General features: G+C 36.9%; 3 protein-coding genes and 1 long non-coding RNA gene across 4 annotated transcripts; 1 reads left to right on the top strand and 3 right to left on the bottom strand.

The window, feature by feature from the left end:
• Window positions 1-2,414: 2,414 nt before the first annotated feature.
• Window positions 2,415-17,801, top strand: LOC109071579. Its single transcript, XR_006154856.1, has 4 exons — window positions 2,415-2,477; window positions 4,582-4,639; window positions 6,614-6,769; window positions 17,671-17,801. It is a non-coding gene; the product is annotated as an uncharacterized LOC109071579 (long non-coding RNA).
• Window positions 8,475-12,237, bottom strand: LOC109071576 (complement C1q-like protein 4). The gene is made up of 4 exons (XM_019088014.2): window positions 11,835-12,237; window positions 10,824-10,928; window positions 10,566-10,706; window positions 8,475-9,213 (listed from the first exon to the last, which is right to left on the bottom strand). Exons 1-4 carry the CDS (start codon window positions 11,839-11,841, stop codon window positions 8,786-8,788), a joined length of 681 nt encoding a protein of 226 aa, XP_018943559.1. The 5' UTR covers window positions 11,842-12,237; the 3' UTR covers window positions 8,475-8,785.
• LOC109071578 (tubulin polymerization-promoting protein family member 3-like) lies at window positions 12,370-17,851 on the bottom strand. The gene is made up of 4 exons (XM_042724326.1): window positions 17,726-17,851; window positions 13,907-14,104; window positions 13,642-13,795; window positions 12,370-13,561 (listed from the first exon to the last, which is right to left on the bottom strand). The coding sequence occupies exons 2-4, from the start codon at window positions 14,101-14,103 to the stop codon at window positions 13,367-13,369; spliced, it is 546 nt and encodes a 181-aa protein (XP_042580260.1). The 5' UTR covers window position 14,104; window positions 17,726-17,851; the 3' UTR covers window positions 12,370-13,366.
• On the bottom strand, window positions 14,433-16,291 carry LOC122137456. The gene is made up of 2 exons (XM_042724325.1): window positions 14,664-16,291; window positions 14,433-14,467 (listed from the first exon to the last, which is right to left on the bottom strand). The coding sequence occupies exon 1, from the start codon at window positions 16,289-16,291 to the stop codon at window positions 15,536-15,538; it is 756 nt and encodes a 251-aa protein (XP_042580259.1). The 3' UTR covers window positions 14,433-14,467; window positions 14,664-15,535.
• Window positions 17,852-18,180: the final 329 nt, after the last annotated feature.

The raw sequence follows: 18,180 nt of genomic DNA, 5'->3' as shown, positions 1-18,180 counted from the left end.
ACAGTATTTTTTGTAATTAAGCTATAGCATTTGTGCCTTTATACTAAACGTATTTAGACTACTGTTTTTTATTGTTTTTAAATGCACATGGTTGTCACACTAGAAACTTTACAGTGTATATGTGGCCTATGATAATATGTTGTCAGATTAATAAAATATAGACATATTAAGTGTCTGATGTTGGAAATAATGTAACACTGACTATGAAGTGAGGTCTAAGCTGAATTTGTCTTGTTGCGCTTGTTGAGCTTGATCAGTGGCCGAGGCCTTACAGGGGTGTGTGTCATTCACTGGTCTGATGTGAGACAAGATAACAGTGGCTTTTAGGGTGGAGTTCCCCACTCTCTCATTTACACATTCACACACAAATTATGGTTTTACTACAATACTGTTCAAAAGTTTGGGGTCAATATTTTTTTTTGCATGGATGCATTAGATTGACAAAAAAGTGGTTAATTTCTTAACATAAGCCTACAGCTGTGTGAAAAACTGATACAACCGTTTGAGAGTGTGTGTATGTGTGTAAAAGTATGCCTATGATTGAAGAGAGGTCTGCATGTCTTAAACTGACGCCATAGCAATGACTTTGTCTCCACTAATCATAGTTTATTCTATTGAACATAATGATAACATCACTGTCTGAGTGTTTGTGTATGTTTGAATCCGTATGCAGCACCGTTGAGCTGTTTTAGCTCTCAGATGGATAAAGTATCCGCTTAAGATGTCTCGGCCCCATATGTCCCACAGATTTCTCTGCCAGATATGAGCTGTGCGTAAACCTGCTCTGCAGCTCTGAGACTGAAAAGGACACTCTTTGTGGCGCTGTCTTCTGCATCCTCCCTATTGTCCTCCTATAGGGATGGGCGTATCGATTCTAAGTATCGATATATCGATACTGATGCGTGGCGCATCAATACTAAGGTGTGTTTTATTCACCAGTGATTTTGTTTATTTAACATAATCAATGCATTGAATTGGACGTATAACCTATGTTAGTAAATAACTGTGTAGGATAGAACTATTTTCCTGTTCATCTGGAACACATGCAAATGTTGCAAGACAGAACCAATCCATCACAGAGAGCGTTCGCTCACTTCTGACAGTGCATTCAAACAGGGCTGCGTTTCCCAAAAGTGTCATTAGAAAGCATTAAAGCTTTTGGGAACGGCAGCCCTGAACAATGCTTATCAGAGGACAGATAAAAAAAACATATATGTATGAGTTATTTCACAATAAACAAATTGAAATTAGCCTACATAGTTTTTTTCAATTACATTTATTGAAAGATAATATTGATCATGTACTATTCTGTAATGTTAATATAAATCATACACTGTCAAAAAAAAAAAATGCATGCAACAGCCTGTCACTGACAGTCTCTTATGAAAATGAACCATGGTTTTACTAAAGTTACCGTACAATGTAAAAGGTGCCTCGGGTATCCTTTTGAGTACTCTAGGAACTTAAAATTTTATTTGAAATGTCTAAAAGCTTTTTTCTCATAATAGGGTTCCTGGAGGAACCATTATAGTCTTCCATATGGGATCCTTGAAGCACGTTGTTTCCAGTTCTGAGGTTTTGGAGTCACCCTTTCATTACACTGAGACCTCAAGTGCTCTGGAGGTTCCTTTTAAAAAAGGGTTATTGTAAGATCTGTTAACATTACAGTGGTTCCTGGAAGATCTTACTTGTAAGAGGCAAGAATCTAGAAGAACCCAGAGATTCATGTGATAAAAAAAATGAAATACACTGATTTTGTGGCACTTGCCATGTGAAAACAAAAAGCTTCTATGATTAGAAAAGACTAAATGGTTTTTAAAATTGACACAGTTGGTCTGGTCACAGTCAGAATTGGCCGTCATAACATAAATTAAATAAATAAATAACAAAAGGACATACAAAATCTACAAATCAGCCACAGTATATACAACTAAAATTATAATTATTAAACACTGTCCTCAGCAATAGGGAATATATACAGGCATCCAGTGGCTACACCATGTTATTACAAATTATTACAAATTATTTAGCCTATTTATTTCCTCCAGATTGCACTTTCATCTGCCTCCATTTGTTGGATTTTAAATAAGTTCGTTTTATAACTTAAATACTGCAATAACTAAAAATAGTTATATTAAAAAAGACTAAATGTTAAATAATTTGAAGGAGGATAGTTTACCCTGAATCTTTAAAGCAAACATTAAAATATTATTGAACTAAATATGGCTCAACACATTAATTTAATTAAAAATACGCTAATTATAACAATCAGTACAAGAGTAATATTTAGATTTTTTTTTATTTCCCTAATGAAATAATGTTAAAATATTTAGAAATAATTGTTCAGCTGTCGTCAGGAAAAAGAAAATGAGGGTTGGCGTCCTCGCGCTCCTGCTGTTTGCTCGCGCCTGCAAGAACGATTTCAAATACAAAGAAAGTAACGGCTCTTTTCCTGAAAGAAACAACCGCTGCGCAAGGTGAGTAAAGGCTCCGAAACAAATACACAGATTTACTATTTGTACACTAATTCCTAAGCTGTGTCTGAAATCGTTCACTCATTCACTAATCCCTATGTAGTGTATGGCAGTTGAGTGGACTAAATCAGAAAGGAGTGAACGAAATAAGTGAACGGATTCGGACGGTGACGTATACGTTACACTTCGCGTTAGACTTGGAGCGGTTGCAAAAACACAGTCACATATAACGTTACACTTTTATATTACATGGAAATAATATTAATACCAATAACACTCAAAATGACTTCATTGTAATTAAACATACCTCCCCGTCAGCTTTGTGTTTTCATTGATGGTATATTATTTATTTGTTTTGTATGCTTTTATGTTCATAATCATACTATTAAAATAACGAGAACAAAAATAAACACACATTAACACGTTCATAATTTATGTAATTGTTTTTTTAGTATCCTGAAACTCTCCCGAGCAGCGTTTTGAGCTCAGATAAGATAATGGTCGTAGAGCTCCCTCAGGCGACCGTCAATTTTACATCAGAATGAATGCGCTACCTACAGGTGATTTACGAACATTTTTAAATTAGCCACCAAATTATCATCATTTTTGTAAGTTAACAATGATGCCACCTCAATAAATAAGTAAAATATTAAACTGAGTTATTAACTACATAATATATTTTAATATGAATAATGTATGAAATAAACGTCAAAGCAGAAATAATAAAGATGTAAACGGCATTCCTCATTCAAACTCGCTCGCTCCCGCTCTCTCTTCCAGCTCGTCGCTACTCCGCATTGGATTGTGGGAAATAGTGCTTCAGCGAGTGTACGTCAGAGCATCGTAACAGACCAAACTAATAGAGCGCAAATCGCCTACTCCAGTGGTTCCCAAACTGAGGGATATTGTACAGTCTGCAGATTAGTTTGCAAAAAGAAACCTTTGCAGGGTGATAAAGACTACACTGCATAACTGTCTCGCGTATCATGTGGCCACTTGCCCGATAATAATTAAGCCCAAAATATTAATTTGAGATATTTTAATTAACAACCTACAACTGATAACGGAGCGATATTGTAGCAGTTGTGGTTGTATCAATAACAGACCACTAGATGGCGCGATTGATAAATCAGAGTTATATTGAGTTAAATAACTATGACACAAAGGATCATTTTAAATATTCATAAGAGAATCGTAAAAAAATAGTTTGCTCAAAAATATCAAGCAGCACAACTGTTTACAATATTGATAATTATCAGAAATGGTTACTGAGCAGCAAATCATATTAGAATGATTCCTGAAGGATCATGTGACACTGAAGACTGGAGTAATGATGCTGAAAATTCAACACTGATCACAGGAATACAGTAGCCTATGTGTTAAAACATTCAAACAGATAATTTAAACGGACAATATTTCACAATATTACAGTGTTTACTGTATTTATAATAAATAAATGTAGCCTTGGTGAGCATAGCTATAGCCTAATCAACAATTCCCTGACAACTGGACAATGGCCAAAAACAATGGCACAATAAAAAACGATTTTTCATGTCCAATCCCTTACTTTTTGTAGTTGTATTAGGTTAAAATGTTTTGCCTGTAATTTCTTTTTTTATATCGATATCGCCTGGACAGTGTAAAATATCGTGATAAGAATTTTAGCTCATATCGCCCACCCCTACTGCTAATTTAATATCAGCGATACTAACGTATCTAATGAACATTGTGGGACGAAATGAGACTAACAATCACAAGGTCACAAACAATAATTTTTGTCAGCTTTACTCATTATGTTCACTTTTAGTCATTGTAACTCTCTTCTTTTACTTTTCTGAACTATTTCTTGTCGTTTACGTTTGTTTAACAGTTACAAGTCCATGTTACATATTGGCTATCTAGTAAGCTATTAGCCTATTTTTCGAGTCATTTACACATACTTTTAGTCATTGTAACTCTCTTCTTTTACTTTTCTGAACTATTTCTTGTCGTTTACGTTTGTTTACAGTTACAAGTCCATGTTACATATTGGCTATCTAGTAAGCTATTAGCTTATTTTTCGAGTCATTTACACATACATAAAACTGTTTTTTTTTTCTCTCGTCAGAACATCCAGTATGCATGAGTTCTCTTAAAATCTCAAAGGGTTCACAGAGCAGCACTATGTAAGTATTTATTTATTTGAAATAACTGAAATAGTGTTTCATCTTGGCCTAATCCAAAATTATATATGAATCCAGGCCTGTATACACTGTTACACTGAACTGAATGAAACAATTAAAAAATTATCCATGTATTCTTTTATATTCAGCAGTTAATAAAGAAGTTTGTTCTGCATGTTTCATGAATATGGCTCTGTAGTGGACACCTCAAATATGAGGCAATGGAAAGTTGCTGATGTCTGTTGCTGGCTGACAAAAAACAAAAAAAAAAAAAAAAAAAAAAAAAAAAAACAAAGACCTCTCGAAAACAAAATAAGTAGTATCGCCCATCCCTAGTTCTCCCACATAGCGACCTCAGAACGGCCCTGTCTCACTAGTGCCACCCGCTGGTATAAACGCTGTCCTTCAGATCCTTTGTTTGAGTACACATTGAGTATAAATCAGCCTTGAGGTTGAAGGAGAAGACGCCCGCACAAGGAGCCGTGAAGATACCTGAATGGGTCACACAAAGATTGATTGTGTGCAGTTTTATGCATTCATGTTTATGTGTGAGAAAGGATAAGCATATTTGGTATATGCATCCTATACCAAATAACTACATTAAACATTTGTTCTTAAAATGTTATTAGTATATTTCTTAATTTATTTACTCTAAATAATAACATATTTTAAAAATGTAAATAAAAAAATGTATTAATCTGTTTAACCCTCTGATGCATAGAGGCAACAACAGATGTGTAACATTATGAATTCCATGTTATTAGATAATGAATTATTATTTTCTTATTTTTTAAACCAAAACATTTTTAATAATAATAATAAAAAAACTGAACATCAGATCAGTGTTGCTGTTGTTATGGTTGTTATATTTAAAATGGTTCTTAACCCAAAGAAAGCTAAAATAAAATATTAAGGAAAATGCTTGAAAAATTTGAAATCTTGCCTTAGGAGTTAACAGAAATAAAGCAAAAATTACTAAAACTTAAATAAATTGAAGCTACAACAGATATATTTTTAAAAAAATAATGAATATATATTATATATATATATATATATATATATATATATATATATATATATATATATATATATATAAATATATATATATACAAACATATTCTAAGATTGTTTCAAATTTTGCAACATAAAAAGGTACTGGTGTATTTATTTTAGTGCAGTCAAACGATTAATCGCAATTAATCACATCCAAAATAAAAGTTTTTGTTTACATAATATATGTGTGTGTACTGTGTATATTTATTATGTATATAAATACACACTCATATAGCATATATTGTGAAAATATTTACATGTATTTACATGTACATATTTATATTTATATAATTTATATTATATATAAATGTATTTAATATACAAATATAATATATATATATATTTAAATATATACATGCATGTTTGTATTTATATATACATAATAAATATTCACAGTACAAACACACATATGTTATGTAAACAAAAACCTTTTTTTTTGGATGCGATTAATCGTTTTGACAGCACTAATTTATTTATATGTTCTATTTTCCCCTTTACATCCTATGTGCCTATATCTTTATATTCTTCTCTTTATTTATGTATTGTAAGATCTATTTCATTATTATGTTTGGAAATCTGTATATTTTAACAGTCATTTCAGAGAAGCTTTGTTGATTGACTTGGAGAGAGAGTGAGAGAAAGTATTGTGTACCTATAGCAGGGTTTTATCCATTGCCATGATTAAGTGTGGTATTGCTGTAAGGAAACGGTATATCACAAGTAAAGGGCCCAAAACATTCAGACATTTGAGACATACATGTGGTAGATGCCACTCCTCTGCAAGCTACAGTAACAAACAGAAAAACACATGCTTTTGAAATGTGTACAAATATGGTCATATCTGTTAAATTTAATTTGATCTGTGTAAAAAGAGTGGAGTGACCTGTGGTCTGCTCAATGTGCATCTTAATTTCTTCATGACAGTGCACTGAAGATGTTCAAGAGGCGAGTAAACATTTGCTCCTCAAGCTCATCCATCTGTGCACAACAGCAACTCTGCTGCCTGGATGCGTACTCACAGTTCTAGCTTCCACACGGCAGATGGCCCTCCCATGCATCTGAAAGAGAAAGGAACAAGAGGTCAGTGCCGTCTAGTTAGAGTAGAGAAGGGTAAAATGAAACATTCCTGTTTGCTGAACACACCTGCTGCTGCTCGGAGTTCTGGGTAAACGTTGGCTGTCTCTCTGGTGTCAAACAGCCCAACCATCACACAAACACTGACGACTGCGGCGTAAATCTTCACATCCAGCAGTGCTTGAAAACACAGACGCAAACACAAAATTCTAAGTTGTCTTTGAATTTCTTTAAAATTGCATACTTTTTTGTCACTTGGGTTACCAAACAGAATAGAATGGCAAAAAGAATATTCACAAACACCTCCTTTGTCCTTCATTGATAAGTCAAACAGACTGTTCCGCCCTATTTCACTAGACTCTACTGAGGCTCATATATTGCTGATAAAACCTTGTCTGACAGTGAAGATTACCATATACTGGCCTGAGAGCCATATACTTTGTATACTTAACTTATTTGAGCAGTCCTCATGTGTTTTCTATGTATCAACTTTGTTCTATAAATTAAGAATCAGAATTATGCCATATTCACAAATGAATCACTCTTTTGATTCGTTCAGACAGTTCACTCATGCACTGAATTGTTTGCAGTGGTTTCTTGGATATTTACCTGTAATTCATTTTAGGAAACAAACATTTTAGGTTTCTCCACAGTTAATTGCAGTGATATTCAGAATCTCACTACACTTTTAGTCATTTATGGTGATTGAATTGTTAGGTATTGTTAGCCATCAACCCAATTTATCTTGCCCTTTCAGTGATTTTTGTGAGAAAACTTCTGCTACAAATCTAAATAGCTGTTTCCAGCTTGCAATGAAAATTCTCCATGTGTATAGATGTATTATTTTGAAAACCCACCTTTTCTGTGACCAAATGTAGCCTTTTTCTCTAATCAAACCATGTTGTTTTTGGTGGCGTTTAGGTTTCTTCGGATCCTCTGTTAAGTTCACTGCAATGACTCTCCTTACTGGCAGAAACTCAAATGGGTTTTATATGAAGAGTCCTTCTCACTCACTGTGTGAGGAAGTGTGAGAACAATGATATCTGCACTGTTAATTGTTGGTGCTTATAGTTTTCATTAGCGTTGATGTCAGACACAGAGGGCCGTCCCACCCTGATGGCCATCAGTCTTTGTGCTTCTGTGTGTGTATGGGTGTGCATATTTGTACACATCCTATAGTTGCTCTGATGTTAAATCCCAAGGAAGTGCAAAGCACACTCAGATGTCTCCCTGAGCTGAAGTCCTCAATGTCTGTGTGTTATAAGAGGGTGATAACTGATAAAACAGAAAAAGGGACAAGAGTATTAGTAGGTAAGCTGCCTCTGGTTCCACGTGTTTTTGCACTGATATTATCAGTTATAGGTGTATCAAAAACCTTATTTTTATTGGGTCAGTACTGATTTGTTCTTTAGTGAGATCAGATGTAGTATGTGTTTGTGTTGTGGGTTTGGATTTATTAGGGTTCATCGCACTGATGTAATTCAGCAGCATCATCTGTGTAATGATAAAAACATAAATCACTCAATTTTCTAAAGACATAGCATTATTACATGGGAGTATGAAATGGAAATTGAGAGGAACTTATTATAATTTATTATAAATAAAAAATATTTTATATGTAATAATATAATAGAGAAGAAATTCTAAAAGAGGAGAAGTTAAAATGCCACACAATTTTGTTTTTCATGTCAACATTTTATTAATGTTAGATCAATATCTGTGCCTTTTGCAACATTCTATTATCTTACAAACCGTATGTGTGTGTCTAGGTTTGTTTATATGGTCCGGTGTTAAAAATTTAAAAACAAAGTATTGTAAAACCTGTTGAAAACCAACTTCATTTTAATAGGTCTTCACTAATTAAAATTCATTTACCTTTACCAAATCAAGTTTTGCTTCAGATCTAGGCAAGTCGACAGGTTTGTGTGATATTTAGGTTTAGAATTCATAATCTTTGTATGAAAACCACTGCATCTATAAGAGCTCCTCGCTAATATAGCTTTTAAAGCGTGTGTGTGTGCTTCACTCTGTAGCATACAGCAGAAAACCACTAAATGTGTTATAGTGATTCTGATCATCACAGATCCAGCAGCCAGCCTGGAGACTGATGGTAATGCGGTCCCCTGTGCTGAGCTGCACAAGCAGGACAGCAGTGGCCTGATCCTCCTGGTCTTGTTCATAAATCTCCCTAAGTGCAGCTAGAGCCACACCATTCCTCCTGATGCTGGCACAGACAGCCAGTGATGCGCCTGGTGAGCCTGCATCGCTGAACACAGTAAATGCCAGGTTATACACGCCTGACCGTGGAACCGTGAACACACCAGTGGATGAGTTATAGGCCTCTCCAATGTTGATGAAGATGCTTTGATAGACCACAGTTGTCGCTGCCCTCAATGGACCGATGCAACGTCTCTTGTCGGTTAGACCCACAGAAAATGCCACTCGACTCTCTAAAAATGTAAAGAATGTGTGAAATGCATATGTGAAAATATGGCAATTTTTTTTTGTTTTTTAAATAAGACCAACAGATCAGATGCAGTTATTTCTAGCCAACATAATGTTTTTTTCTTTATAGTTTTTCAAACAGCATTTAATTTAAAGGAGACATATATCCCTTTTTTACAATATGTTATGTAAGTCTCTGGTGTCCCCAGAATGTGTCTGTGAAGTTTCAGCTAAAAAAAAACGCTGAAATTATGCGCTTTAAATCATATTAGTTTAAACTTAATACGGATTTCTGAGTGCACACATCCGAAGCACATGGACAGAAAGCAGCTGTCACAGCATTTGAGTACTAAACTAAGTTCTTATTCACACACAAGTTTACATTAAAAACACACAAGTTACAAAAACAGTCAGTTATGTCTGTGAAGGTAAACAGCTGGGAAAGAAATCATTTGTTTATATTAGATCTGTGTGGCAGCAGCAATATACAGCCTCTGAGGCGGGGACTCTAAATAGTGTTCTGTGATCGTCTGTACATCCAAAGACAGAACATGTAAGTATGTTTTGCTCAAACTTTCTCCATGGCATTAGAACTGGTACACCGTTGATGCTTGCGGGTGGAAACTTACAGATTAAGGGGCGATATTATTATAATGAGATCCTTTTGCCACATCACTAGGGGAGCGAAATCAACACGCTGGTTTTTTCAGACACTTACAGAGGAAGGCTTACCAGAGCAAAGTTACTGGGTTAATCTTTTTCACGTTTCCTTGGTTGATAGATGCATTGGGGGACCTGATTATAGCACTTAAAACCTGGAAAAGTCTAATTTTCAAATGATATGAAAATCTTTAAGACTACTAAAGTATTACTTTGCCTGTTTAGTTTGTAAGTGCTAGGAAACAAAAGCTTCAGGTACTGTTTGTGTTTTAGGGAGCTAACAACTAACTTAACTCATGATGCGATGAGATTTTCTCACTGTTTCTAACTAAATGAGATTTAAGAAAAATTATAAATGAAAAGGTGTCCTTTTATTATAACTTGGACAAAATGCTGCATATTTCTTTGTGAAACTGAAATAAGTCAAATAACAAAACTAAATTATTACTAAATTATTAAATTTAAAACAAATCAAATAAATAACAATAAATAACTTGGCACGTGCTCTTTCCATTTAAAATGAGAGGCAGCCACTGTATTTTAATCAAGATCCAAACAAAGATGTTGCATACATGCATAATGAGCAGTTTTTAATCTAAGTTAGACTGCATAATTTCGAAATTTGAAGCAAAAACAGAATGGTCAATTTTCAACCGGCTAAGGGTGCATCATTACATCCCTAATGTGTTTAGCCTACCTCTGATGTTTCTCAGTGTGTTTTGTGCCCTGGCCAGCAAATCCTCCAGTGAATTCATACTAGAGTTTAAATATTGCTCTAACTCCCATTTTTTCTTCTGCATCACACAACAACCACATGAGCTTTGGTCAGTCAGACACGCTAGTGAGAGAGCAATAAAGATATTAGTCACACATGATATCTAGCTTTACATTTTGGTGTATTTCATATTGCTGTAAAGTGTTATTAAGATTTTCTGGGAGATTTGCTAAGACTTACGGTTGATGGGATCTGGAGCAAGGGTTTTTCCTGGTCCGTCCCAGCTGAAGGTCCTTTCCTGGCCCAGCACCAGCGGCAACACACAGAACAGCACAACACCTTTTCCTGATTAAATTGTTTACAGTGGGTAATCATATTCTGTCATATCTTTCATGATACCGTTATATAGTCTGTACAGCACTTAGTCTAAGTTTGGTTTAGGCTACGCTTTATGGCTCATGAAAACAGAACAATGTGACCAAATGTATAGAAATCTGTAATTTATAACTAGGCCCACAGGGAATCTGTCTGCAGATTCCCCCTTTGTTTATTTTTGCTAATTTAATTGTTCTTTTGGCTACCAACAAGTATGCAGTAATCTAAACACATTTTGCTAGGTTTAAATCGATTCTGTAGAATTCCACAGATTTTTTCCCTACAAAATCTGAAAAAAATTTGCAGATTTCATTAGGGCGAGCTAATATCTAACATAATTTAATATACAGTCAACATTTGAAGTGGATCAAAACCTTTCATCAAAGTTGTCTTAAAACCTAAAACCAAAATGCGTTCTTGTCTTAGGACAACTTTGATTAACTTTTTTGATCCACTTCAAATGTTGACTACTAATATACACACACAATAATATTCTAAATATGAAAAAATTTACAGTTGATTATTTATTTAATGTTATTGTTGTTTAAAATCTGTACAAAAAATTGTAAAAGCCCTCTTGAAACTTTTGTTAATTTTATTTTAATTATTATTAATAATCAGCTCATTCTGAAGCACGTTTAAGTTTCAAATAGACTAGACTTGCAATAAATAAAATGTATATAAACAAATAAAAATAAAAAGTATTTTATATAAAATTAAATATAACCAAAATAAATATTATTCAAAACTTTAATAATTACAAAGCAAATAATGTCTTTTAACAGGTGCGATGATCTGTCAAGTCTGTCTGTTGCTATTTATACTTTTGCTATCATAATAAATATTTCTTTACAGAACCAGTGATTATTTTCTCACCTTTCATGTTTCACGGATGTTTCTGTTTCTGCCTTTTGAGTCTGTATAAGTGAGTGAAAAATGGAGTCTGTGTTACATTCAGCTTTATATCCTGGCAGCACTCCTCCTATTTTCAAGGAGGGAGAACCAGATTTGTGTTTGTGAAGAGGAGCTGTACATCAGCAATATTAATTAAAAAAAACCTACAACAAGGAAAATGGCAAATGACAAAGGGAAATCAGCTCCTGTGACTGTGACTTCCCTCAGATGGACAGACATATAAAACTCCACTGAGCTTTACACTATACCGCCACACAATGACATGCATCAATGCCATGAAATGTGATGAAACTGAACGCAAGAATGCTATCTTTTCTGAGCAATCAGACATGCACTTTCCCAGGAAAGGATCTCTGTTTCTTATTGATTGAAGTCCCAGAACAGCTATTCAAAGAAACACACCACACCTCTGTCTATAATACAAAATAACAGCAAGAGAAGATGCTAAATGTCACAATAATGTGTTGTAATTTAAGTAAAGTATTCTCACATGGCGTTTCTTTATTTGACTTTATTTGTGTCAACTCAGTTCAGTGTTTACAGTCTGATAGAGATCTGAGTACAACAAAGTCAAGAAGCTCAAACAGCGCACAATAAAGCTCATTTAGCCAGCAAAATATTAACCCCAGCAGAGAGTAAGAAGCACTTAAAGGGATAGTTCACACAACAAACTAATTCCTGTTGTTTACTCTCCTTCATGTTGTCTCAAATTAGTACAAATTACTTCTGTGCATTACAGAGTCAAGAAGATATTTTGTAGAATGTTGGTAGTCAAACTGTTTGGTGACCATTGGGGGAAAAACTATGACATTTACAAAAAAGTCTTGTTTTATGTTAACACACAAAATCATTTTGGAATGGTTTGGAATGACATGAGCGTGAGTAAAGAATGAGAGTTTACATTTTTGGGATATTATTAGTTTTTATTTAGTCTTAAATATAAATAATATTTTAATTTTATGAAAGGAAAAGAAAAAAAATTAGCTTGTTACCACATGAAAAATCCGTAACTTGATGACAGACTGTATGACCCTACATCTGTCAACTTTAAGCTGTTGCTTATTTTTAAAGGAGTATCGTTTTGTATGTTGAAATTCTCATGAATTTATACATTTGGCAGATGCTTTGGTCTGAAATGGCTTGCATTAAAGATATGTATCTTATCAGCATGTGTGTTCCCTGGGATTCAAATTTATGTTTTTCAGGTAGCTAGAAGGTATGGACTGACAGGCAGGTCACTACATGGTGGTAAGAACCAGTGTAAAAACAAAAAGAATTATTCACCAAAGAGTGTTTATGATTTATAATGGCAGTAGATTATTAACTGTGAAGTGCTCACAAATGTTAAAGTAATAAAGACACTGGTTTTCTTGCAAGGTTTGAGCCAGGGTTTTGTTTTTGCAAACAAGCCACAAAACAGTTGCTGAAATAAAACCAGGAAGACTTCAGACATACGCTCATTATGTCATGCATAAAGCATTCATCTTTTCTTTTCATTCATCCTCTTTTACTTTGCTGTCATAGGAGCCTTGGCCTTTATATGCTGAAACATATCCGCTGGTATCAGGGATGTCTTCCCTCCCTGAACGGCCTTTTCCCTGTCCAGACTCATTAAAGCGCTCCTTGTGAGAACCAGTGTACTTGCTGGTGTCTGTTAACCTGTCTACAGCAGAGACTTTTGCCACTTTCTGTTGAGAGAAAAAGATTATCAGTGGTTATTGTGCATGTTTATTGCTTAATCTACAAAAACAGACTGGCTGGTACTCACAGTGACACCAACGTTGGCAGGTTCTTTGCCAGCAATGAGACCATAGAGAAGCTGTACTGCCTCTTCCTGGCTCTTCCCTTTAAAACGTTTTGTGGCCAACTCAGCCATGGCTTGAGTGAACTGCTCAAATGTGATGACACGTGCTGATTTAGCCCTAAAACACATAAGCAGATACAAAACAGCACAGCCTTAGGTTCAGTCATACATGTGTCTGTTGTGCACAGCATTCAATGAATGCTGTCAGTCATTGTGAGGATAATCATACTTGACTTTGCTAAAGATGATGTCCACATCCGTGCTGGTGACAGTTTTGCCATCAATGACCTTGCAGTCCTTACACAGCTTGATAAAGTTTTTTCCGTTCATCTCCTTCCCCGTTGCTTTGGTGTCTCCATGAACTGCAAATTTACGAAATGCTGTCTCAACATCTGCCAGTGATACTTCACCTGAACCTTCAGCCATGCTGTCAGGTAAAGTGTGAGAGAAAGAAAAACAGAAAAAGAAAGATGTTTTAAGGTTTTGCTTATGAAATGTTTTATTGCATTATTAAAACCCTGATCTTTACACTCCTTGCCTCATGATTGATCCAGTTATTTTAGTATTATTCATATACTATTATGGAGTTAGAATTATTAAATTAGCATTTATTGTTAGATTTTGATGTCTTTTTAATTTATTTTTACATTTTAAAAATAATTTTAATAGCTCCAGTTGTAAATCTTTGACATAACATGTATGTTCACCTGTTCGTGTGCAGCCATAACAGATTCTGATTTTTGTTACTGTAACAAAGGGAGGTGTGACAAAGTGGGGATCCACGTGTAGGCTTTATTCCATTGAGCGTAGTCAGAACAGGCAGGGTCAAACACCAGCAAACAAACACAGCCAGGGCAAAGGGAAAAGAGTAATCCACAAGTCAGGCAATAGTCAGGGCAGGCAGCAACCAATCAAAAACAAGGTAACAGTCCAAGGATCAAAACACGAAGGCAAGGAAACATGGAAGCTAGGAAAAATTCAATTACCAGCGAAGACAGAGAATGTGTGTGTGCTGCTTTTGAAGTCCTTCTAATGAGAGACAGCTGTGAACTGATGATAAGATCTGATAAGAGACAGGTGATGTAATTGATGAGTCTGTGCAAAGGATTATGGGAAATGGAGTCCTGGGTAAAATGGCAAGAGTCTGGAGTGGAGTGCGAAGCTCACGGGCACTCCAGCTTGAGATCATGACAGAACCCACCACCAAGGAGCGGCTTCCAGATGCTTCAAATAGAATTGACTAAAGTCCATGAGGGAGTTGGAGTGAAGGCAGAACAGGGGGAGGGATGGAGGTCCAGGTCCATGTGGAAGTGGAGGAACAAGGAAATGAGGCAAAGCCGGTGGAGCAGAGAGCCAAGGCAGAGCGAGAAGAGCAGAGAACCAGGGCGAAGCCGGTGGAGCAGGGAGCCAGGGCAGAGCAGAGTGCCAGGGTGGTGCAATGAGCCACAGTGGCACCGACGGAGCAGGCAGCCAGCGAATTCTGGAGCAGACTCTAGAACTAGAGTGGGACTCAGGAGCAGATTCATGAACTAAAGCCATCTTTGTACTGTGCACAAGAACTGAAGACCTCAGACTTAGGTCAGGGGCTGGCACGAACACTGAGCTTTGTTCCAAGGCTGAAGCAGACACAAGACTGGGATCATGAGTGGAAATAAACATGGGGCAGTGGTCATGGACTGAAACCATCTATGAGCTAGACTTGAAAACAGAAGCACTCTCAGGGCTAGACTTGGGAACAGTGGCCCTCTCTGGGCTAGACTTGGGAATAGGGGCCCTCTCTGTGTCACTTGAGAACGTTGAAATCATGTTACTTAGTTGTACAGAGACAGGGGTGCTTGGGAGCATAGAATCTGCTTGTCTAGTGAGTGTAGAGTCTGCGTATCTCATGGGCCCAGAGTCTGCATTGCTCGGGAACATAGAAACCCTTGGAATGCCAGCAGCCTGCACCGACACCAACTGAGGGTCCTCCACGCTGGATGCCAGCCTTGAACGCCTTGGGACTGACTTTGTCTTTAAATGCAACATTCACGATGCTCTGGAACACTGAAGTGGCATCCATGATGGCTGAAGGCTGTGGCCTGACATCCCTAAAGGCCGGAGGCTCTGGCATGGTGGCCCTGACATGAACAGGCTCTGGCTTGGCAGGGAGCAGCCTCTGGCTTGGCAGGCTTGACGTGACGAGATTCTGGAATATCAGCTGTGACATGAGACTCTGGAACGGCAGCCATGATGGGACGAGACTCTGGAAGATCAGATGAGATGTGATGAGACTCTGGAAGATCAGCTGAGACTTGATGAGACTCTGAAAGATCAGGTGAGATGTGATGAGACTCTGGAAGATCAGCTGAGACTTGATGAGACTCTGGAACGGCGGCCTTGACGGGACGAAACTCTGGAACGGCGGCCTTGACGGGACGAGACTCTGGAACGGCGGCCGTGTTGTGGAACTTCTCTGGGCTGGCTGCCATTTTGTGAACAATCTCTGAGCTGGCAGCCATTTTATGAACAGTCTCTGAGCTGGCAGCCATTTTGCAAAAAGTTTCTGGGTTGGTTGCCATTTTGTGAGGTTCTGCTTCTCCCACAGTGAAAGGAGAGCCACATAACAACAGAACATAGTCCATAAAATCTCAAACTACAATTATAATCCCCTCCGGGTAACAATGACTTCATTAGCTCACTGAGTCCAAAATGGAAGTCCTTAAAATCTCATCATAAATCAGCACACGGTACGAAAAGTCACAGAATAGATGAACGTTCTCCTTGATAGACAGGTCCTTTTGCCAAAGGTGACGTAGCTTGTCAACTGGGTCCATGATGAGTCTGCAGCACTGAAAAAGCCACTGGATCCAGGGTTGGCTGGTGATTCTGTAATGAAGGGAGGTGTGAAAACAAAGTAGGGATCCATATGCAGGCTTTATTCCATTGAGTGTAGTCAGAACAGGCAAGGTCATACACCAGCAAACAAACACATCCAGAATAAAGGCAAAAGAGTAATCCACAATTCAGGCAATAGTCAGGGCAGACAGCAATCAATCAAAAACAAGGTAACAGTCCAAGGATCAAAACATGAAGGCATGGAAACTAGGAAACATTCAATCACCAGCAAAGAGTGTGTGTACTACTTTTAAAGTCCTTCTAATGTGAGACAGCTGTGAACTGATGAAGAGATCTGATGAGAGACAGGTGATGCCCAAAGCTCATGGGCACTCCAGCTAGAGATTGTGACGGTAACACAGAAGCATTCCAGATCTTCTAGTGGAAAGACGGCACTTAATAAACGCGCTTAGCATTTTAATGAAAATGTATGTACTGTAATGTGTTTTTAACTATATATATATAAAGTTACTATTTTATTCAATGCTGTCCTGTTTTGTTGCTATTGTCATATATGTATGTCTGGTGGTTATGTAAAGCAAAAGCTTCCAATGTTCTGCTTACACCCAGAATTACTGTCCCACATTGCTCCATTATCTTCAATACTCACAAATATCATGCTCATTTACCCCCCCCCCCCCCCCCACACACACACACAATGTATAATATTCTCACTAAAAGCCTTAATAATGAAGTCCACTTTACTAAATTAGCTTGAGCTGACTTTGAGCTTCCTCTCTCTCTCTTTTGCTCTCTCTCTGTAATATTGGGTCTTTTACCCATATATATATATGTGTGTGTGTGTGTGTGTGTGTGTGTGTGTGTGTGTGTCTGTGTGTCTGTGTGCATCTGTTCATATCTTTATAGGCAGAATAATGGAATACAAGTAGATTAAATCAAAATTACTCAAAAAATGCATGTAACTCTTCCTTTATTATAAATGAAAGGACTCTGGTAAACAAGTAATAGAGCTTATGTTCCTTTATTCCATAGGCACTTATTGTACATAGTCAAATAATGCATTTACATATAATAATGCATGCACTGTATCATCTGAAAACAGTACTATGAAAACATGCTAAATATATCTCATGCATAAAGCCCTGCTTGTTCTTGTAGGTACAACATTTGCTTCCGAATGGGTGTGTGTTATTGAAAGGGAGATCCAGCCTACCTGACAGTGAGTTTGACAATCCTGGATACTGATGCTGAGCTGCTACTGAAAGGATGCTGAATGTGGGTGTGTGTTCCTCTGTCTTCGTCTCTGCCTGGTAAGTGTGTGTGTGCATGTACAATGACGCAAGACAGAGGGGAGGAGAGAGCACAGCCCAGCACAAATGATGACATCACTCTCTCCTCTCTCTCCTTTTGCCACAGGCCCTCTTGTCTTTCTGCTTTTTGATTTTCTCTGCCTTTTTGGCCCTCTTATTTGTCCTCTTTTCTACTTTGCTGACTAGATACAGTAGTCCTTCACTTTCAGCTCTCTCTCTTACTCCTCCTCCTGCTCTCCTCCTTCTGTCTTTGTTTTTGTCTCTCTATGCTGCCACACCCTTTCCCATCAGTCTCTGCAGAGCAGCATTCAGATGTTACATAGTGAAGCCGCACATGCACGCACACACGTAGTTGGAC

This window comes from Cyprinus carpio, chromosome B5, assembly GCF_018340385.1.
Source record: "Cyprinus carpio isolate SPL01 chromosome B5, ASM1834038v1, whole genome shotgun sequence".
Lineage (NCBI taxonomy): Eukaryota > Metazoa > Chordata > Actinopteri > Cypriniformes > Cyprinidae > Cyprinus > Cyprinus carpio.
This window is presented reverse-complemented; position numbering and strand designations above follow the sequence as displayed.

Coding starts and splice junctions, on each gene's coding strand:
- LOC122137456 (XM_042724325.1), bottom strand. CDS start 16,291: ATGTTCTGTTGTTATGTGGCTCTCCTTTCACTGTGGGAGAAGCAGAAC.
- LOC109071576 (XM_019088014.2), bottom strand. Junction 10,707..10,823: donor TGCTCCAGATCCCATCAACC/GTAAGTCTTAGC, acceptor CTCTCTCACTAG/CGTGTCTGACTGACCAAAGC. Junction 9,214..10,565: donor CACACTGAGAAACATCAGAG/GTAGGCTAAACA, acceptor TTACATTTTTAG/AGAGTCGAGTGGCATTTTCT.
- LOC109071578 (XM_042724326.1), bottom strand. CDS start 14,103: ATGGCTGAAGGTTCAGGTGAAGTATCACTGGCAGATGTTGAGACAGCA. Junction 13,796..13,906: donor ATCATCTTTAGCAAAGTCAA/GTATGATTATCC, acceptor TATGTGTTTTAG/GGCTAAATCAGCACGTGTCA. Junction 13,562..13,641: donor CTGCCAACGTTGGTGTCACT/GTGAGTACCAGC, acceptor TTCTCTCAACAG/AAAGTGGCAAAAGTCTCTGC.